Here is a 20224-nt window from a genome sequence, read left to right as displayed (position 1 = left end):
GTGTTTTCCATTGGGGAAAAAAATTAAACTGTTACATTATTTAGTTTTGTTAATGAAAATGAACTAACTGGGCTCATTTTGCAAGAGAAAACAATAAAAAGATAACTACTATAATTAGTTTATCGTAGTTTAGATTAAACAAATCTTTTTGGTGTTTCCAGCGCACAAGAAGATTTAAAAACGATTAAGTTTGACAGTACTTTCTAAAATGCAAATGGTGTTTTAATTTTTCTCATAAAGTGCAAGGGAGATAGTTTGATTCGTGTTAAATAATGAAGAACTGAATAGTTCAGCACCATATAAGAATATGCTACCTACTCCATGTGCATTTTTTTTATTTGATTAAAACAAGACTATAATTTTTGTTCACAAACATGCAAAAAAAAGACCATAATGCATTGTCTGTAAAACCAACTACTTCACACGGGTTTTTCTTCACAAATTTCAACCCGACCAAAATCGAGCCGAACCAAGGTCATTCCAACTCGATTCAGGTATATAAAGAATTGGGGCGAGCTTCAAGCTTGTTGTGTGAATTTTTAAATACAAAAGTCTGGTACTGCCGATGCGGTCTATTGGGAATTTTCTACTATACTTTTTAAAGAATGCCAAAAAACACAGGTAATCATTCGTTTGGACAGGTTCAAACAACATAAGGGACTTCATTTACGGTCAACTGCTTACTTTGAACTTTAATTTGGACAAAGGCAACTAGTTAGTTAGTAAAATGTCATCAAATTCGGAACTCTACTCCATCAACCTCTACTTTTAAAATTATCATGCAAAAACTACTAAAATCATAATTCTTTAAAAAACTTCTCAGGCAAGCTACAAGTCCATTTCGACATGTAATTTGTATTTTAAATAAATATTCCTTATTCCTTTACCAATTTGATAAGGAAACCTTTAAGTTGAATGAAAAATTATGATTAGCTATCATTCTGACATACCTAAATGGAATTGACTTGATAGCTAGGGAGATTTTTCTTGACTAACTTTCCAATCCACTTTCCAGTTAAATTGCCTTAATGGAAAGGCAATTTGTTGGCAGCTGGCCAATCAGATGGTAGAAACTTGCCTTATTTTCAAGTCTCTTATATCGTCTGAACCTACCCAATGATGAAAACTAATCCAACTATAATAGGCATCTTAACTGGTTAACAAAATACAAACTAACAGTTAGATTTCACCAATCTGGACTAGCTCCAAAGGTAGTTCAAGATATCCAGAATTTTCTTCTCAATTAATACAAAAAATCTACACTTTTCTGGCCAGAGTAGTCCTGTGGAGCTTGTTGAACACAGGGCTCTGGTTATGAGGTTCACGGCAGATCGTTTTCAATTCGACCTTTCAAATTCGACTCGCGTCGTATTTGCTTATTAGTTTTTTTTCGCGACGAAGCGAAAATAGTGCTTCCTATATTCTAGTGATTTGACACTTTTGGTCTGACAGCTTTGCACAAATTTTGTTTTGTTTTGAATGAATTTGGGAAATTTGCGGTGTAATGGAATCAATTATGGTAAATATTTATTTTGAAAGGAGGAATTTGTTGCAATGCCTTATTTTTCTTCATAAACTCGTTCCTTTTATCGTATCCTGAATGAATTTAAGATTTTATATTTTATTGTGGATAAATTATTAAAAAATTAAAATAAAGTTAATTCAATTTTTTATATAATTACAATCAAGAAAGAATCCACGAAATTAAACAGTGAATAATAATGAACACTCTTTCAAGTGAACCTGCCAAAAGTCCCTGGCCATATTATTAGACGCACTTTAGATTTTATGCAAAATCTTAACTTCCAGCTAATTTAATCAGGTTTTCGAATATTGAAATGCATTAAAATTATTTTGTATGCAGAATATAAACTACTTCCTAGAAATAATGCAAAAGATTTAATTTTTTTTTAATTAATATTTTCATTTTATTTTTGTTATTTTTGTAATTTTCTTCAATATTTAGCTGAACCTCCTTTTGCTTCAATCAGAGCCTCAATTCTGGGCGGCATACTGTCAATGCATAATTTCACTGTTTCCTGCATTTATGGGTGGTGATTCCACACGTGAGTTACTCTTTCAATAAGTGACCGCATCTTTAACTACTTCCCTCTTTATCAGCTCCCACACGTTTTCAATTGGGTTTATTATCATGGCTGTTTCGCGGCCAATCTAACAGAGGGATGCTTTCTTCACTCAAATAAGTTTTTATGGAACGGGCTGAGCTCCATCTTGCATAAAAATGTAACCATAGGTCCATTCTTGAACGTTAAAAATATTGCGAATAATCTTATAATTATAAAAATTTTGCAGTGCGTCTTATAATATGGCCAGGGACTGTATGTGTTTGGAAGCTCTCCATTTATTAAAATTAAGACCAAGTTGATCTTATTTCTCAAACCAATTTGGCCATATTCATGGTGATTAATATTAGTTGGCCTATTATTATGGACTTGTCTTTTAATGTGTCCTATAAAGGTAATCCATTGGATTGAAGACATGAACTACATTGACCCGAAACCAGTGTTTTTATTATGTAATTATTTTCACTATCCAATTGATTTCTTCCATAAGTTTGTAATTTTTTGAGTTAATTTGTACTTCTGTTGGAACTGTTTTTCTGCAACATTGTATTCTATACTTACTGATATTGAATGCTAAATTATGAATTTTCATTTTGTATTAATTTCAATAATAAGTATTAAATAAAAAAGACAGAATTTCATTGTACAGACTTATTTATTTAACTATAATTTTTGTGTATATTTTGTATGACAAAAACTAAAAGTCTTGTCGTACCTAAAATTTTAAATTAATACCTATAATATATAATAATGGTTTATTTCTTTACAAAATCAAAAAGAAATTAATTAATATCTTTTATCTCTTTCATTATATTTATTTATAATAATAATTCATAACTAAAACTAAAAGAAAAAATTAACAAAAAATATTATGCAATGCAGTTCAATCTTCTTGTTCTTTGTTTATATTTTTTTTTCTAAAGAATCACTCATATTGCTTATTTTTATAATATTATTTAAAAAAATAAAACAAAACTAATTTAAAACAAAATTTAAATAAAAAATAAACTTCTAAGCTACATAATAATAATTATATTATTATTTTGTACAAGCATTATTTTGCAAACAAAAAATTAAATTAATTTTTAAATATGTACAAACAATATAACTCGATAGTGATTTCACATATTTTTGCTTTCATATTTATTTTATACAAATAAACATAAATATAGTAATTTATTTTACCTAACTATTGAGTAAAATATTTTAATAATTATTTTTGTTTTTAGTTTTAGTTTTAGCTACCCGCTCTGTACAAAACAATATTATTATGATTACAATCTAAAAATAAAAACAAAAATAAAAGATTAAATATATTTTTTGAAGCTTGGGATTGGAAGAAAAATAGGCGGGCACGAACAAGTTATTCTTTTATTTTGCTTTGTTAATGTTTTTTAATTCAAATCAAATCAAAATCAAAGAATTCTTGCATAATTTCGAAAATATATTTTGTAGTCTGATTTTTCTTACATTTTCTAATGACTTTAATGCTAAATAGTCTCTTTTCTGTCTGTTTGTTTTGTTTTGTTTTGTCATTCAAAATGGTTTGTTGTTTTATTTGTTTTGTTCAACATGACTCCTGATAGATGGTTTTTTGTTTTGTTGGTTCTTATTTTTTGAGCATTTGTTTAAACATTCTTTTTAAATATCTTTTTTTGATATTTTTGTAAATGCATTAAAATAAAACAGCTTCCATCTGTTGTTGTATATTTTGATTTCATTCATTCTTTTTTGGTGAGCTCTTTGGTGATATTTTGCCTAAATTAGAAAACAAAATTATAAAATTAAAATCTAAACAAAAATATAATAAATAATAAAACAAATAACTGCTCAAAACACAAACCCACATGCAAACGGAAAGTAGTATTCACACAGATTATATAATTTTTGGTTTAACAGAAATTTGTTTCAAAAAGTGGTATAAAATTTTAGCACCAAAATGTATCGACTTAAAATTTGTATACAAACGTTCTATTTTTATAAACTTTTAATTTTTATTTGAGGAGAAACTACATAGAGGAGGAAAAAAAGGAAGGAAAACAAAATATTTACATTCTAAAAAAAAACTAAATATTTCTATTACTAGTTCTCTCTTTTTAATATAAAAAATGTTTATTTTTATGTTTTTTGTTTTTTTTTTTGTTAATTTGTATAAAACGTGGATTTTTGTTGTTATGTTTTTAACTTTGCTAGACGATTTTTATTTTAATATCGTACGATGTATCAACAACATCAACACGTGGTTTATTTAATTTTCCATGTGCATGTGCTATAATTTTAGGATGAACATAATAGATAGGACCTTTAAATGAAACACATAAGAAAACAAGAAATGATTTTTGTTTAGTTTTAAAATTGTTTTTTTTTTTATGTACAAAGGGTGATAAATTATAAGTGAAGAATTTAAAAAATAAATCATAACAACAAAATGCAAAACTAATCAAAATAAATTTTAAAAATAGAGTAAATTTTAACCCTAAATTGTGCCTGTTAGAAGTTTGTCAGAAGAAGGAAAACAGAAGGGTCTAGAAATTTGGTGTAGGTTAACTTTGGTTGTAAATTGGGATGGTTGCACATTCGTGTTGTTCGTGTTAAAGAACAAATCTCTATACTTCATTTTACAGCCGAAGTTGGAGTCAAGGGTAAACTGATGGACTTTCTTAAAAGCACGAGTATTACGGTTAAAAGGTTTAAGGGGGGAGTAATGCAACTGGCTTGTTTACTAGAGCATAGTTCGTTAAAAAAATGGTTTGTCCGACGGTAGCTAGAAAAGAAGGATAGATACACTTCTTGCATCTTCCCAAAAAACCCAAACATATTGCGGCATTTTTGTTGACATCGCTTATGTGATCGTTGTACTGAAGGTGGGTTTTGATTTACAAATCGTGAATATCATGACGTCCAGTTTCATTGATCTGGGGTATAAGTCAAACAAAGCTGCTGGAGCTGACGGCATCGCTGCCGAACTATTTAAAGCAGCAGGCGATGACTTGGTAGGGAGCATGCACCAACTCATCTGCAAAATATGGTCGGAAGAAAGCATGCCCGATGAGTGGAATCTCAGCATAGTGTGCTCGATACATAAGAAAGGTGACCCTCTAAACTGCGTCTGAAGCCATTCGTCAACAACCTGATTGGTCCTTATCAGTGTGGCTTCAGACCAGGAAAGTCCACTATCGACCAAATATCCACACTACGGCAGATCTTGGAAAAAAATCAGGAGCTTCAAATCGATACCCACCATCTCTTTATCGATTTTAAAGCCGCGTATGACGGCATCTATAGGGAAGAGCTCTACCGAGCAATGTCTAGTTTTGGTATCCCTGTCAAATTTATCCGTTTCTCCAGAATGACGATGGAGAATGCACGCTGCTCTATCAAGGTAGGAAAAGATCTTACCGACGCATTTGATGTAAAAAAAGGTTTTAGACAAGGCGATGCACTGTCATGCAACTTCTTCAATATCATTCTGGAAAAAATAGTGCAAAACTCAACCGTCAACACTAGAGGCACAATCTTCTAGGATACGCAGATGATATTGACATAATTGGAAGATCAAAGCGTGATGTCAGTGTAGCGTTTTTTGGGCATTGCGACGGAAGCCAAGAAGATGGGTTTAGTGGTCAATGAGAGCAAGACCTAGTATATGCTTCTATCAAAAAAGGACACTGAACAACGACGTCTTGGACAAAACGTCACCATGAACATGAGGTAGTGAAGGACTTTGTCTACCTAGGCTCCGCTATTAACACAGACAACGACAACAGCTCTAAAACCAACAAAGAATAACTCTTGCAAATCGCTGCTTCTTTGGACTAAGAAGGCAATTGAGAAGTAAAGTCCTCTTTCGAGCATGTAAAATCACCATCTATAAGACACTCATCATCCCGGTTCTCATTTATGGCGCTGAGGCCTGGACCCTGTCAAAGAAAGATGGGAGAGTCTTAGGATGCTTCGAGAGAAAAATTTGTCGTGTGATTTTTGGTCCCGTATGCATTTATGGAGAATGGAGGAGAAGATATAACGACGAACTGTACGGACTGTACAGCGACACTGACCTAGTTATCAGAATTAAAGTCCAACGGCTTAGATGGCTAGGTCATGTAGAGCGAATGGACATCACGCTCCAGCCCGGAAGGTCTTCGAATCTAATCCCGAGGGACGGCGCAGTAGAGGAAGACCGCGGCTCATGTGGCGCACTCAGGTGGGTGAAGACCTCAACCAACTTGGCGTACGAAACTGGAGACAGCTAGCTAGTTCTTAATAATAAAATCAATAAAATTGTATTTTCTTTACAATTAATCATTTTTCTATAAAAAATAATATGGTCAATGAAACAATTAGCACAGAAACCTGATTCGTTGTTTTTGAAGTAACATTTGAAATTTTGAAATATTTAACGCCAGGCGACATCGGATTAAGTGATGTTCCTTTTTCTGAGCTCAAAGACATATATTGCCATTGAGGATCGGTATCTAAAGAGGAGGGAATGTGTCTGGAAATGAATTAATGAATATGAAGAGTACTATGGTCAGTGAAACAATTAATTGAAGTAGAACTGGCAGACGGAGAGTATTTATAAATAAAAATGAGAAATAGCGTTTGTCAGAAAACAGAGCTCTGGGGCATTCATATTAAGAATTGTATTAAACGACAAAGGTAGTTTATAATCCAACGAAGGAGCGATTCGTCAAAGTACGGGTACAAAAAAAGGATTTTCCTATGTCACTACCGAGGAATCATAGTGAAATAATGATTTAGGAAGTCCCTGTTACCTTTCTTGTATTGCTTGACGTAAGTCTTAGGAGTTCTTTCTCTAACTGAATATGTTTGACAGAGGAATTATCAGTTAGAAAACATAGGTCAGATGTTCCTAGAGGTGTTAATACACTGATTGTGATTTAACATGGTCAGAGTTGAAAAACAAGTCAAGAGAATTGTTTACTCCTACGAAAAAATTGTTGTAGATTATCTGCTTTTTTTAAGATTGAATTGGCATATTCATATGTCAACCGAAGCATTGTAGAAAAACAGTAGTTTGAATGGAAATAAAATGGACAAATGTCCTATGGACGACCAAATCGAGGGCTTTCTTAAGTTAAGTTTCTTAGTTTAAGTTTTTTTAAACGTTGTTTCTTTTCTTGAAATAATAAGAAGCAAGAAATATTGGAGGTTTCCTTCGAAATCATTGATTATATGGACACTTACAGCTGTTTCCTATTCTTGGACTAACATTATCTCTCTAAAAATAACAGGGAGTTCCATTTAGAAGAAAAATTTAAGAAATTTGAAAACAGCTATAAATTCTACCTGAAAAACATGTATGCAAAACAAAAACATAAGTTTACAATCAAAATACCAGATTTTTCAATCAACAGCCGGATCAATTATACGCAGCTCAGGTATGGGAACACCAACAAAATTACTATATTGTTGCCATTTTTTTATTGAAGAGAATACTGGGCCTTCCTATGATGACACCCACATACTCGTACATGCTCTACATTGCGACAGGACTCCCATCAATGTTCATTACGACTTTTAAAGCTACACTTCGATTATATCCCTAAAGTTCTTAATATGAACGGAACACGTCTACCTAGGATTGTGGCAACAATCGCTCTTAAAAAAATGTATCATATTTTGAACAGTGGAAGGAGCTGGCTGAGAGGGATGAATGTCTTCTACTTCTAGAGATGGGAAATTTTTTGCAGATTAAAGCTGAACTTTATAACACCCTTCTTCCAAAAGATACACGAATCATTCATAGAAGAAGCGCGGTCCGATCTATGGCGATTATTATTTAAAATTGATACATGACTCAAGCAGGATAAACTATTTTGATATAAGCACCAGTGTTGACAAAATATCAACAATTTTTAAAGCAAGAGGAGTGCTTTTGCGTTAAACTATATGCCACAACGACCAGATTTCCCGAGAAGATATAATCCTATTCATAGGAGTTTGCACAATAATAAAAGAGCTGAGAAAACTATATCTTGGAACAGCCATTAATACAACGAATAAAGTTCTTGAAATACTCAATAAAAGAATTGGAGGGCTTTATAAATATTTGTGAAAACTGCGCTAAAGAAATCTAATTTTGAAAGAAGAATTTTAATGGGAAATATTGAGTCTGGTAAAGCATTCTACATTCGTGTAGTACGACTCAAAAAAGAATCTCTGTACTTTACAGTACGACCGAAATTGCGCTGATAGGTATTCCTAAAAGACGAGTATTACGGTTGAATTGTTTAAGGGAAGGAATGCAACTGGCTATTTCATTAGAGCATTGCTTATGGAAGTAGCGATAAAATAATGAAAGGCATAAAACCCTACGACGGTGATCTAGAGATGCAAAAGTTTTAGTAAGGCAACGGTCACCTATTATTTTTAGAGCTCTCTTTTGAATTCTGTCTAAGAGACTCAAGTGGGTTATAGACAGAATTGAGTTTTCGAAGCATTAAATTCTACACGGTGTTTGATTCCCCATTGCACAATGCTGTCAAGATCAGAATTTAATGAGCTTATCATACGCTGCCGAAATAATATGAAAAGCGGAGGGTATTGTCATCAGCGAAACAATTTAGTGGGTGAGTAGTTTTAAAAGATCATTTATAAAAATAAGGAAGAGCTTCGGAGACAAAACGGAGCCCTGGGGCACACCAGCGTTTATTTTGTGGATATCAGATTTGAACCCGACCAATACTTCAATTGAACGGTCCGAAAGGTAATTTCTAACCCAACGAAGAAGGGATTCATCAATACCAAATGCACGCATTTTCGATAAGAGAGCTTGGTGCCAAACTCTATAAAATGCCTTTGAAATATCAAGTGCAATAATCTTACTTTCTCTAAAACGGAGTAAAGATTTGTTCCACTGTTCGGTGAGATAAACCATGAGATCGCCAGTGGATCTACTGCAACGAAAGCCATACTGCCGGTCATTAAGAAGCTTCCGTTCATCAAGATATTTCTTAAGCTGAAAATTGATCAGCGTTTCCATGACCTAGGAAAGAAGGGATGTAAGTGCAATTGGACGATATTTAGGTGGTGAGGATTCGCTTTTTTTAGGGACAGTTTTCCATCCACCCGGAAAGAAACCTGTAGAATAGAATAAATAGAACAATAGCGGGTATACTATCCGGGCCAGCAGATTTGTAAATGGCAACATTTAAAATTACTCTAGTTACAAAACGAGTGCGAAAGAAGATTCGTCCCATAGAATCCTTTACGCTTTCAAGTACAGACCGAGTCATGTCACTCACTGGTAGCATTGAATTAACCGTAAACTGTGCTGCAAGCAAATTGGCTTTATCAAACAAGCTCACATAGAGAGTGTCACTAGAAACGAACGTAGGAACCGACGAAGACGTAGTGTTACGCACATTTTTTGCAAATGACCAGACATTTTAACTACCATTGACACATTGTAGTATTTTTTGCGGTAATTTTGGTCATGCAAAAATTTAATGCGTCGTATATGTCTGTTACAGGTCTTTCTAGCTTGTTCGAAATTATTCCGGGTTTCTTCAGTTAGGTTGGCTTTGTAATTCCGGAAACATACATTTTTTATCCTAATAACTTCTTTACAGCTTGAATTCAACTTTACGATTGAACTGCTTTGAAAAAAAAACTGAACACATATCTCGAAAGGGAGAACGATGTAGCACAAACAAAATAAATACGTTTTTTTAGAAAGTTATTAAGTCTAAACGAGACACCCACTGCGCTTGTTGTAAGCAATTTTTGCAATAAGTTCGGGGGACTCCTAAAGACGGTGCGCACAGACGTGAATGCGGCAGCTGTAGCGAAATGAGTGGGACTCGTTATTAATCTCAACAGTTAAAAATTTCACGTATTAGCTGATGAAAACACTACACACACATTTTGGATTATGGAACTGTAAGTGAATGCATCGAAAGAAATTGATGCTGGGAAAAACGGGTGTTTCCATAAACGCTTGATTAACTTAACATGCGTTCTAAAGTCAGATTTGCAATAGAACACACGCTATTTGAAACTAAAAAAGTTTATTCATTCTCCTTTTCTGATTAAGGTTTTATATCTGAAGTGTCAGCAGTCCAAATTGTTGTGTCAATTTCAATGCAACTAACGCTGATTTTCGCGTTTATAAAAATATACAACATTTCGGTTTACTGAAATTGAAGATAAGGATTTCGACCACATCTGGTTCAAGCAGGATGGCTCATTTTGTTACACTGCTCATTCTACAATTGATCTTTTGCTTACCAATTTTGTATGTCATCCGGCAGAGCTGTAAAAGAATGCAATCATTTGGTATTTTATCGCGAAAAGTCCCATTCATTTAACTGAATTTTGGGAATGCATTAACATTGCTTAATGCAATACTTTAACTTCGAAAACAAATTCCCAGTTAATTTTGAAGTCTTTTGTAAAAAAATCATTTAGAGCAGTTAAAAGACTTAAAGTCAAAAGAATGCATTACTTTTTACTGCTTGCATTCTTGTAAGTCTTTTAAAAGTCTTTTACATTCTTTGCATTCATTAAGTCTTTTGATTGCATTCAATGTAGTGCAGTCATTTGAATGTTTTGAAGTCTTTTTACTGCTTGAAGTCTTTCTACTGCTTGAAGTCTAAAGACTACTTAATCCGCATCATAGGCTAAAACATGTAAGGTGGCTTCTAAAAAAAGACGTTTGTGTAGGTGTTCTTAGTTCGGGCAGGAGAAACACTTTAAAAAAAAAAAAAACTAAATCAAATATAAACTAAATTATTATTAAAAACAACGTGCTACATTAGCCTTCCTTTGTTGTATATTTTTTTTAAATTTTGATAGACTTTGTATTTGTGAGGCTAACTACGAGTACAATATGAATTTAATAATCAAAAGAGCAAAGTAAATGCTAGTCGTAAGGAACCTGATGATAAACTATATAGATAGACTTAAAGCACTCAAAAGACTTCAACCAATAAAAAGATTTCAAGCAGTAAAAAGACTTCAAAGCATTCAAATGACTGCATTACATTGAATGCAATCAAAAGACTTAATGAATGCAAAGAATGTAAAAGACTTTTAAAAGACTTACAAGAATGCGAGCAGTAAAAAGTAATGCATTCTTTTGACTTTAAGTCTTTTAACTGCTCTAAATGATTTTTTTACAAAAGACTTCAAAATTTACTGTGATTTTTTTTTCGAAGTTAAGTACTGACATGAAGTCAAATTATTCAAAATGTAAGTCTTTCCAATCATTTAACTGCAATACAAAAATGATTGCATTTTTTACAGCTCTGTCATCCGGAAAAGATTGAAGCACTCAAGGCATATATCATCTAATCCGTTAGATAAAGCCCAAAACCATTTCAATGTCATGAACAACTAGGGTGACATAAAGCGGTACAGCATTGCCAGCAGAAGCAGCAGAGGCATACACTTGAAAGATGACGTTGTGTTTCATAATTCATGGGTCAAATTGAATTATGTTCATTTAATAAATTTCTTTAATTACCTCTACCTGAATACAGAGGAATTTTTTTTTAAGAATCAAGAGAAAGATGAATTCTTATGCTGTTATTATTTTGTGGAATTCAAGGAGATATACCTAACAAAATTAGCAAATTTACAGCAATTAACTAGCCACAAACTTCGAGAAGCTATTTCAATTTTGTAGAGCAACAAAAATGAATAAAAACATAAAACAAAAAATAAAGGATAGAAAACAAAAAACACAAAACACAAAATGCGAAACTTAAAAAAGACACCAATTAAGTGCACTTAAAAACTAAAACAAAACCATACCAGACATCGAAACAAGAATAACATAGTAGTGACAACAATATTTTTGTGGGAACATACCTTTTGAATCTCCCCTCAAGACAGCAGAATCTATGAACTCTACATTTGCCTTCTTTGTTGGAGAATTTTGTTTTTTATTTTTTGCAGTTGTTTTCTAAAATTAAACAAAAATGAAAATCAATTTGTATGCATTCGATTAGAGAGAAAAGAAAAGAGTAAAAATAAAAATAAATAACTCACCTGCCATAGAACACATCCATAAACAAATCCAACTGAAATAAAGACTTGTATTGACAGCCAAATAATTATATTTGTTGCTTGTGTTCTTTCGAATAGTTCTCGCCCATTCTTAATGCAAAGAATTGCCTCCGAGACCATTATGGCACCATATACCCAACATTGAGTACCTACTCGCTTACAACGAGTATCTGTTGCGTATGTGTAGTATTGCCTACAATTAAATAAGAATTATATTACATGTTTGTCTAAATTATAAGTAATCTTTTATCTCACCTCACAGAGGGCGCTACGAATAATCCTACGAACATTAACCGTCCAATCACAATATAGTGATCTGGGGGCATTTCGAAAATATGTTTCAAAAAGAAGGTATTAAGTTCTGTAACCTAAATGATATAAAACTCCATTAGATTTTCTCCCATGTCAACACGTTTAAAAAGGTTTACCTGCCAGAATATAACAAGTTGACAAACTGCAGCAAACCTCATGTACGTCGAATTGGGGTCCAACCAACGAATGCTCGTCCAACTCTCTGGAGTGAATTGCAACACAGCTCGCTTTATCTTGCCACTTGTCGACGAGATGTCCCTTATGCTCGCCCATTTGTACTCACGCATTTCCAATATTTTACAAATTTTCAAACCCACCCAGATGCCCAAACCATTGCAAACGAGTACATCCAATATCAAAGCATCCCACCAGCACTCAATGAAATTTGGTAACAAATGAGCAAAGGTGATTTCGGTAATTTCCCACATAATCGATATGGCCCACAGAATTCCCATGTGTCGGACGAGAATTGCCTTGAAAGCCCAACCCAAGAAATGACCCCAGGCAAAGACATCCAAATGACTTTTGATTCGTTCGAATGATAGATCCGAACAATTGACTCCATATTCCTTGAAAACAAAACAAAAACAAAGTCCAAATCTCAATCAAAATAAAGCCAGATTTATTAAGTAGAGAAAATTACTTACCTTATCCATGTTAATGTGAAAATCTTTAAGCTTTGGATCCAGCCAATAGAAGATATTCATGATTGTTTTGTAATTTTGAAACATAAGGAATTGCAGCGCCAATAGATAGAGCACCGAACATCCAAAAAGTATTCGCCATACTGCCGGATGCGGTCGTGTGAATGGTCCATTTGGGAATGCTAGCACTGAGATGATGAGGAAGAAGAATATAACGCATAGCATGCCAGCCCAGATGTTATCCTCGAAATTTGCCTCGTCCCTAAGAAAAGAAACAAAAATTATTTAAATTAGAATCTCGTTACAAAATTATGAAAAACAATTACTCAATCTTCAAAATCTATTTTTTCTATATTCAAAATATAAATTTAAATCTCAAGGCCCTGAAATGTATAATCACTTGACTCTGCTCCTGGTAGGATTTCTATACAAAAAATATTTTGAGTGAAACTCGCGAATTGAGTGAAATGAAACGAAGAGAGCGATTATGGTTCATTCGCCTTTTCTATAAATTTTATATATGAGTGGTGGAATGTACTTCACTAAACAATTATTTAAACAATTGTAAGCTGTTTAAAGAAGAGTGTGTAGTGTATAGGTCAAGATCAAGATATGTTAAAACAAAGAAAAATGCAGAAAAAGTCGGATTCTACTTAAGGCATACATGTAATAGGTTTTAAAAATAGCTCTAATGTAAAAAGAGGGTTGTAGATTAAATTTCTTTTGTATTGATTGATTTTAGAACGCAATTTCGGCTACTACTTATGTTAAAAACGCTAAATGCGTAGGCAAGTTATAGATAGACGCTTTTTAATAGAAAATAATACAAACAGTTGGGTTCAAAATAAAAGCAGTGGCTTCGAAAACACTGGATCTTTGTTGTTTACTCTCATTTTACAATTATAAATTATTAGGAATAAACCGCAGTGGCGATAGGCGTATCTCCGGTACAGCAAAATTAAGCCTTGTACCTCATCTTTTGAGATCTGGATGAATGGTATGGGTTAGTTTTACGTATTCTGGTGTAGTCTTGTGTTCAAGTTTTAGATAGCTTGATGTTGTCTTTCGCTGAAGCCAAACGCTGTTAAAATGGGTCTGCCTACAAGACAGCAACCCAACAGCACAATCACCTGACCTCAACTTATCTTCGGTGCGATAACAAAAAAAGAAATGAGGAAAGCAGTACCATCAAATACTTGTAATACTAAACTTTGGAACGTGATGAAAGAAGCCTGGTAAAAGATACCTGTTCAGTTATGTCAAGCGTTGTCATTGCTTGGTGGGTTGCATGCAGAGTAAATGTAATGCCCCCCCTTATCGCTAATAAGGGGCTATGCAACGAAGAATTTTTCGGTTGTATTTGATATTATGTTTTCAGTGCTACTATTTTCTTTAACACTTATTTTTCGTTATGAATATTAGTTTTAAGCTTTTTAAAAATTAAAAGTTGAATGTTTCCCACCAAAAATAAATTCCTAAGAGATCAAATTGCTGCTTTAAGGTTAGAAATTGAAAACGCCAAGACTGCTGATAACACCGTTTAGGAATTTTCAATTACGTTAACATGGCTTTAAACCAAAACGTTGTTGCCATAATCGTTTTTAACGAAAATTGATCCAATGATGCCATCAATCCACTCTCTTTCGATAGATTTGCTTTTCGCAAATAAAAAAGTTGTTATATCTTGGAAATAGCTTGAAAAGCATTGTATTAAATAAATAAAAAACCTAAGAATTTATAAAAATAAATTTAAATTTAAAATATAAATAGTTAAGTTAAAAGTTTAATTTCTTAGAAGTTGAGAAAATATAAAGTTGATACAGAAAATTTTAAAATCGAAAGTGCAAATTGAAATGAAGAAAACAGCTCTTAAAACATTATTTGATTAGCCTTTAAAGTTCTTAAGTTCCTAGCCTTCTGTTAGAAAAACAATAAATATAGCTTTCGTTCTTGATTTCTGCTGGAGAAAATATTCAGAGTGTCAAAAACACCAAATTTGGCAAAGTTGCAGGTAGTTTATGACATGATTTGTTTCAAAATCATACGAACTTTTATAATTAGAAAAGTTATGGGAAACAAGAAAATAAATACCGTAAGTTTTTTCATTTAAAATTTATTCAGGAATCCATGGAGGATCTTTGTTTTTGCAAATGCATGAGAAGTTAAATTTCGACTGTTGTTTTCTATGGTTTGACAGTTGAGAATGTGTTGACATCTCTGTTCAGCAAGGTTTTGCAATTTAGCATGAATCGTTTAAAGTAAGAACAACGCTTCCAAGTTGTGAAAATTTACTTTTAAAAAGAATCAACTGTTGAGGCATAGGAGAGCAATATTAAAGCACGTATTGACACCATACCCGTACCCGTGGCATGATGGTTAGTGCGTTGGACTGTCATGCAAGAGGTCTTGGGTTCAATCCCTGCCTGTGCCACCTTAATTTAAAAAAATAATTTTCGCGGGTACTGCCTCTTGCGAGGAATTGACAATTCCTTCAAGAGTAATTCTTGTCATGAAAAAGTGCTTTCTCAAATTAGCCGTTCGGATTCGGCCTAAAATTGTAGGTCCCTTCCATTCCTGACAACAGTACTCGCACACAGGAATGGTTGTAAGTCACTATGCCCTGGTTCACAGCGGACTGTTGCGCCACCCAATTTAAAAATTGACACCATACGCCCAGATATATTGAAAACAGTAATGAACGTATTGCGAAAATTATATTTAAGAAATTAATGCCATGAAATGTTTCTAGGAAATAAAAATATTAAAAAATTATTATACAAAAATATTTCTGGTTCTCAGATTCTTTGAAACAAGTACCCATTACTACTTAATTTTAAATTCCGGGCTGTACGTAATAACACGATAATATTTCACTTTAAATGTATTTATTGTTTATTTTGTTTACATATTCTCCAAGGCCATAACTGTTTTAGATCTTCGCAAATTCAGTTGTTAGAACTAGTTGGCATTTTCATAGTGAAGAATGATTCAAGGATTTTAAATTGACTATACTGAAATTTAAATAATCAAACTGAAAATTTAATTTCTACTATAACTATCAAATAAATTTGATTTTTAGATTTTCCAGTTTTGTAAACTTTATTTTCCCTGATACACTAACTCTAAAGTAATTTCCGTCTCCTGTCATTCTGACAGCCAAGAGTTTTTGAAAAAAAGATGAAGTATAGGATGTTGTCTTTTTGAGAAGAAAACAACGATGGATGCCATTATAAAAATTAGTTGGCAAATTCTTAGCAGTTTGAAGAATTCGAAGGGGCCTTCATCTGATCATGCATTGCTGCTAGAACCTTGTTTAGAGCTTTACACTTTAGAGATACTATTTATAATTCATTTGAATCTTATTTAAGTCAATATTTAAAAAGTCAATATTGGGAATAATCTCAGTTCAAAAAGATTTAATAATATAGGACTTATTCTTTTCCTAACATTTGAATGACAATATTACAGCTTTTGTTGATGATTTTTCTTTCTCATATCCTTAATAAAGTTATTTCGAAGTTTATATCAAATAAAATTTGACACAAAAGGCAAGTATTTTTAATGTTCGTTTAGATAAATGAAATAAAATTTAAGACCGTAAACGAACCCTAAAAGACGTTATGGTTCTGTTTGAGGCAGCTAAATTCCCCTGTAAAAAGACATTATTTTTACATAAATATCTATTTTGAATTTTAACATAATGTCGCAGCGTAAAATGAGACAGCCTTCGCTGGAGGGTGTCAATTGTGGTATGGTCAACATTTCATGCATTGGACAGCTTCAGACAACTTCTTTGCAATCATTTAAATTCCTTGAACGCAAGTTTTGACCAAGGCAACTAGTTAGTTTTTCAAGTGTCATTAATTTGAATAACTCTTTATTTATTTATTTAATCCGTTAATTATCTAACGTTAATATAAACTTATAGCTATTTACATAATTTTTAATTTAAAATTTTAATTAACATAGAAATAAATAAATACTATAACATATTAAAAAATCTTTCTTTAAATTGTTTACTTTTAACATTGTCATTAACAGATGAAATTTAGTTATAAAATTTATTGAAGACTGAAATCAATCGATTTAAAGGGCTATTCATACCATAGTTAGTTCTACTAAAGATCGGACATAAAGGTATCTATCTTCTTTTGCTAGTTTGACTATAGCTAAAATTTAAACGATTCAGAGCTGTTGCGGATATAATAGAACCATTAATTAATTTTAAAATAAAACTAAATTGGAGATATTGCATATGTTGTGAAAGTGTAGGGAGGTTTATTAGCAAAAGTCTCGGAGAATAAGGAGGTGGTGTGAATATTTTTGAAAAAGGAAGAAAACGAAGACAAAAACGCATAAATCTTTTTTGGATACTTTCAAGTCTCATGGACTGAATAGTATGGTGCCCATATAACAAAGCCGTATTCAAGTATTGGCCTGACAAATGATACATAAAGAAGTCTTAAGACGTAGGGGTCATGAAAGTCACGAGAAAAACGTTTAATAAAACCTAGAATCTAGTTAGCTTTTTTAACTATAAAGTTATAATGGTCACAGAACGTTAATTTACTGTCAAGAATAACACCTAAATCAGAGAAAACGGAAAGCTTACAAAGAGAGGAAGAATCTAATAAATAGTTATAATCTATAATTGTTTTTTTTTTTTTGGGTGTAAAACACATAGTTTTACATTTGTCAATATTCAATAAAAGTCAGTTTGTATTGCCACGTTCCCTAAAACTATGAAGATCTTCTTGAAGCTGTGAGCAGTCATTAATTGAACTAATAGATTTGAAAATTTTAATGTCATCAGCGTATATTAAAACGGAGGAGTTTTTTTTATAAAGGATGTTATGTCATTTATATATAAGATAAATAATAAAGGACCTAAATGGCTACCCTGTGGAACACCAGAGTTGACGACCACCCACGCAATTTTCTTGACAGCCCTTTTTGCATTTTTCTGCCTTATTATCTGTATAACAAAAATTATTTGAAATCGATATCTCTTCTGGTTCTTGAGCTATGGAAGACGAAAAAACGTCGATAACGTACGGACGTACGAACGCACGAACGTACGTACACACGCACGCACAGACATCTTTCTAAAAATCTTTTATTTCGGCTCTAGGGACCTTGAAACTTCGAGAAATGTCAAAATTTTCAATTTGACAAATCGGACCCATTACAATAACTTCCTATGGGAAGTTAAAAATAAAAAAAAATCAGAGAGTTGACTCTTTATGTTGGACGTGTAATTGTAGTTTAGAGTAAATTAATGGTCCCATTCACAAAAGTAGTGGCTACGTAGTCAAAATTCAACTTGCTTTGTGAATGCAATACAAAGATATTTAATCTGGAACTGTCACATTATTGACAAATTTGTATTTGTATTTGTATAGTCTTTATTCAATTATTAAGAAAAAAATTACAATAATTACTTATAGCTAGTAGTAATAATAACGAAATTAAATAAATAAGTGACATTTTTTGTTTTGAAAAAAAAAACAGAGTTAAATGTCACGTCAAAGAAAATTAAAAACTTCAGTGAAAAACAAAAATTAAGTATTAAGTGGGCGAACTTTAATATTTTTAATGACTTAAACTCTAATATTCTTATATAGGTAGATATAATGTATGTATATATTTATTCCCTTGTACTTCAAAGAAATTATGTACATAAATCAATTCATTTATTTGAAAATTCAAGACAAGAAGATACAGTGAACTATAAACCAATCAAAAACCATTTATATAAAAAGAAAAAATATCAGTGATGATGCTGTATTATCGAATAAGTGTATTCGATTAACAATTAACTAATTAATGGCAGCACAACTTTAATTTGCTCGTGATTAAATTCAAAAAGCCAAATTTTTACTTTTCTTAAGAAAATTGGCAACGATCTGATGGATCGTATATCGGCAGGAAGCTTATTGAATAACTTAAATGCGACAACAGAGAAAGAGTTCCTGAAATGAGAGGTGCGATAAGAAGGAATACAAACGACAGAACTAGTGACACTACGTAGATTCTGAAAATCATATATTGGGCTTTGTAAATAGCCACTTCTTAAAAAGAAAAGTTTCAATACTTTAAAATAGAAAAGATGTTTTATTGGCAGAATTTGTAATTTTTTGAAGAGTTCAAATGAATTGGCAAAACGGTTGCTCCTACAAATTTTTCTAATAACGTACTTTTGCAGGACAGAAAGTGGCTGAATTTTTGAATGGTACGCACTACCCCAACAACTTAACCCATACTCTAATTTCGAGTGAAAAATTCCAAAATAAACCATACGCAAAGTTTTACTATCTAAGAATTTTTCTAGGTGATACATGGCACGAAGAGATGACTGAAGATACTGTTTCAGTTTCAAAATGTGATAAGACCAGCTCATATTTTGATCAAAAAGGATACCGAGGTATCTAAATTGATCAACGACATCAATCTTGAAGCAAGACGCATTGCAAGTATATTCAGAATTGAACCAAATTTTTGAGCTAGCGGGATCGCATATACAAGTAAGGTCACAATGTCGTTCACAATTAGAAACATGAAAAAAAATGAAAAAAAAATTCAAATATATAAAATAAGAAACATTTTTGATTTGATAACTTTAACTTATCGTTTGTGTTTTTAAATTCAATAAAATCAAATTTAACACACAATTTGAATGATTTACATATATTTGTATTTAAATATTGAGCAATTTATATCATTTTCAATTCGTGTTACTTTACCGATCAGCTTATTGTGAAACGTCAATTTCAACTACTTCTGTAGTCAGATTTAGCCAATCAGAATCCCTTGACTACGTAGCCACCAGCTATGTGAATGCGACCAATGTGTTTGCGATTACCTATTTGATTTTGTTTGCGTATTTTAAAACATGAAAAAGTCTTGATCTTAAATAAACTTTAAATATAAAATAAAAATATAATAAAAACCCTATTTACTCCATAACTCACAATAATAACAGTTAATAATCTACTTTAAAATCCTTTTTATACAAATTATAATTAAGTAAGTAATATAAACATGACATCATCATCAGTACTGCCCTTAAAATTGCTGGCTCATATTCTGTAGTATTTGTTTTTAATGGTCGACAGCAAGACGGCAAGAAAAAGAATTCGCCATTATTGA

General features: G+C 32.3%; 1 protein-coding gene across 1 annotated transcript in view; it reads right to left on the bottom strand.

Moving 5' to 3' along the window:
• Positions 1 to 3507: 3507 nt before the first annotated feature.
• The window catches only part of LOC129941524 (phosphatidylserine synthase), a 28383-nt gene continuing 11666 nt past the window's right edge, over positions 3508 to 20224 (bottom strand). Inside the window, exons 2-7 of the mRNA XM_056050195.1 lie at positions 13079 to 13337; positions 12548 to 13000; positions 12375 to 12487; positions 12102 to 12312; positions 11922 to 12015; positions 3508 to 3842 (exon numbers count right to left, since the gene is read on the bottom strand). Of these exons, the coding sequence (XP_055906170.1) occupies positions 3802 to 3842; positions 11922 to 12015; positions 12102 to 12312; positions 12375 to 12487; positions 12548 to 13000; positions 13079 to 13337 (1171 nt within the window). The 3' untranslated portion in view covers positions 3508 to 3801. The remainder of the gene's footprint in view (positions 3843 to 11921; positions 12016 to 12101; positions 12313 to 12374; positions 12488 to 12547; positions 13001 to 13078; positions 13338 to 20224) is intronic.

The sequence above is a fragment of the Eupeodes corollae genome, chromosome 1, assembly GCF_945859685.1.
Source record: "Eupeodes corollae chromosome 1, idEupCoro1.1, whole genome shotgun sequence".
Lineage (NCBI taxonomy): Eukaryota > Metazoa > Arthropoda > Insecta > Diptera > Syrphidae > Eupeodes > Eupeodes corollae.
Note: the sequence above shows the minus strand (reverse complement) of the source record. Positions and strands in the feature narration are given on the sequence as shown.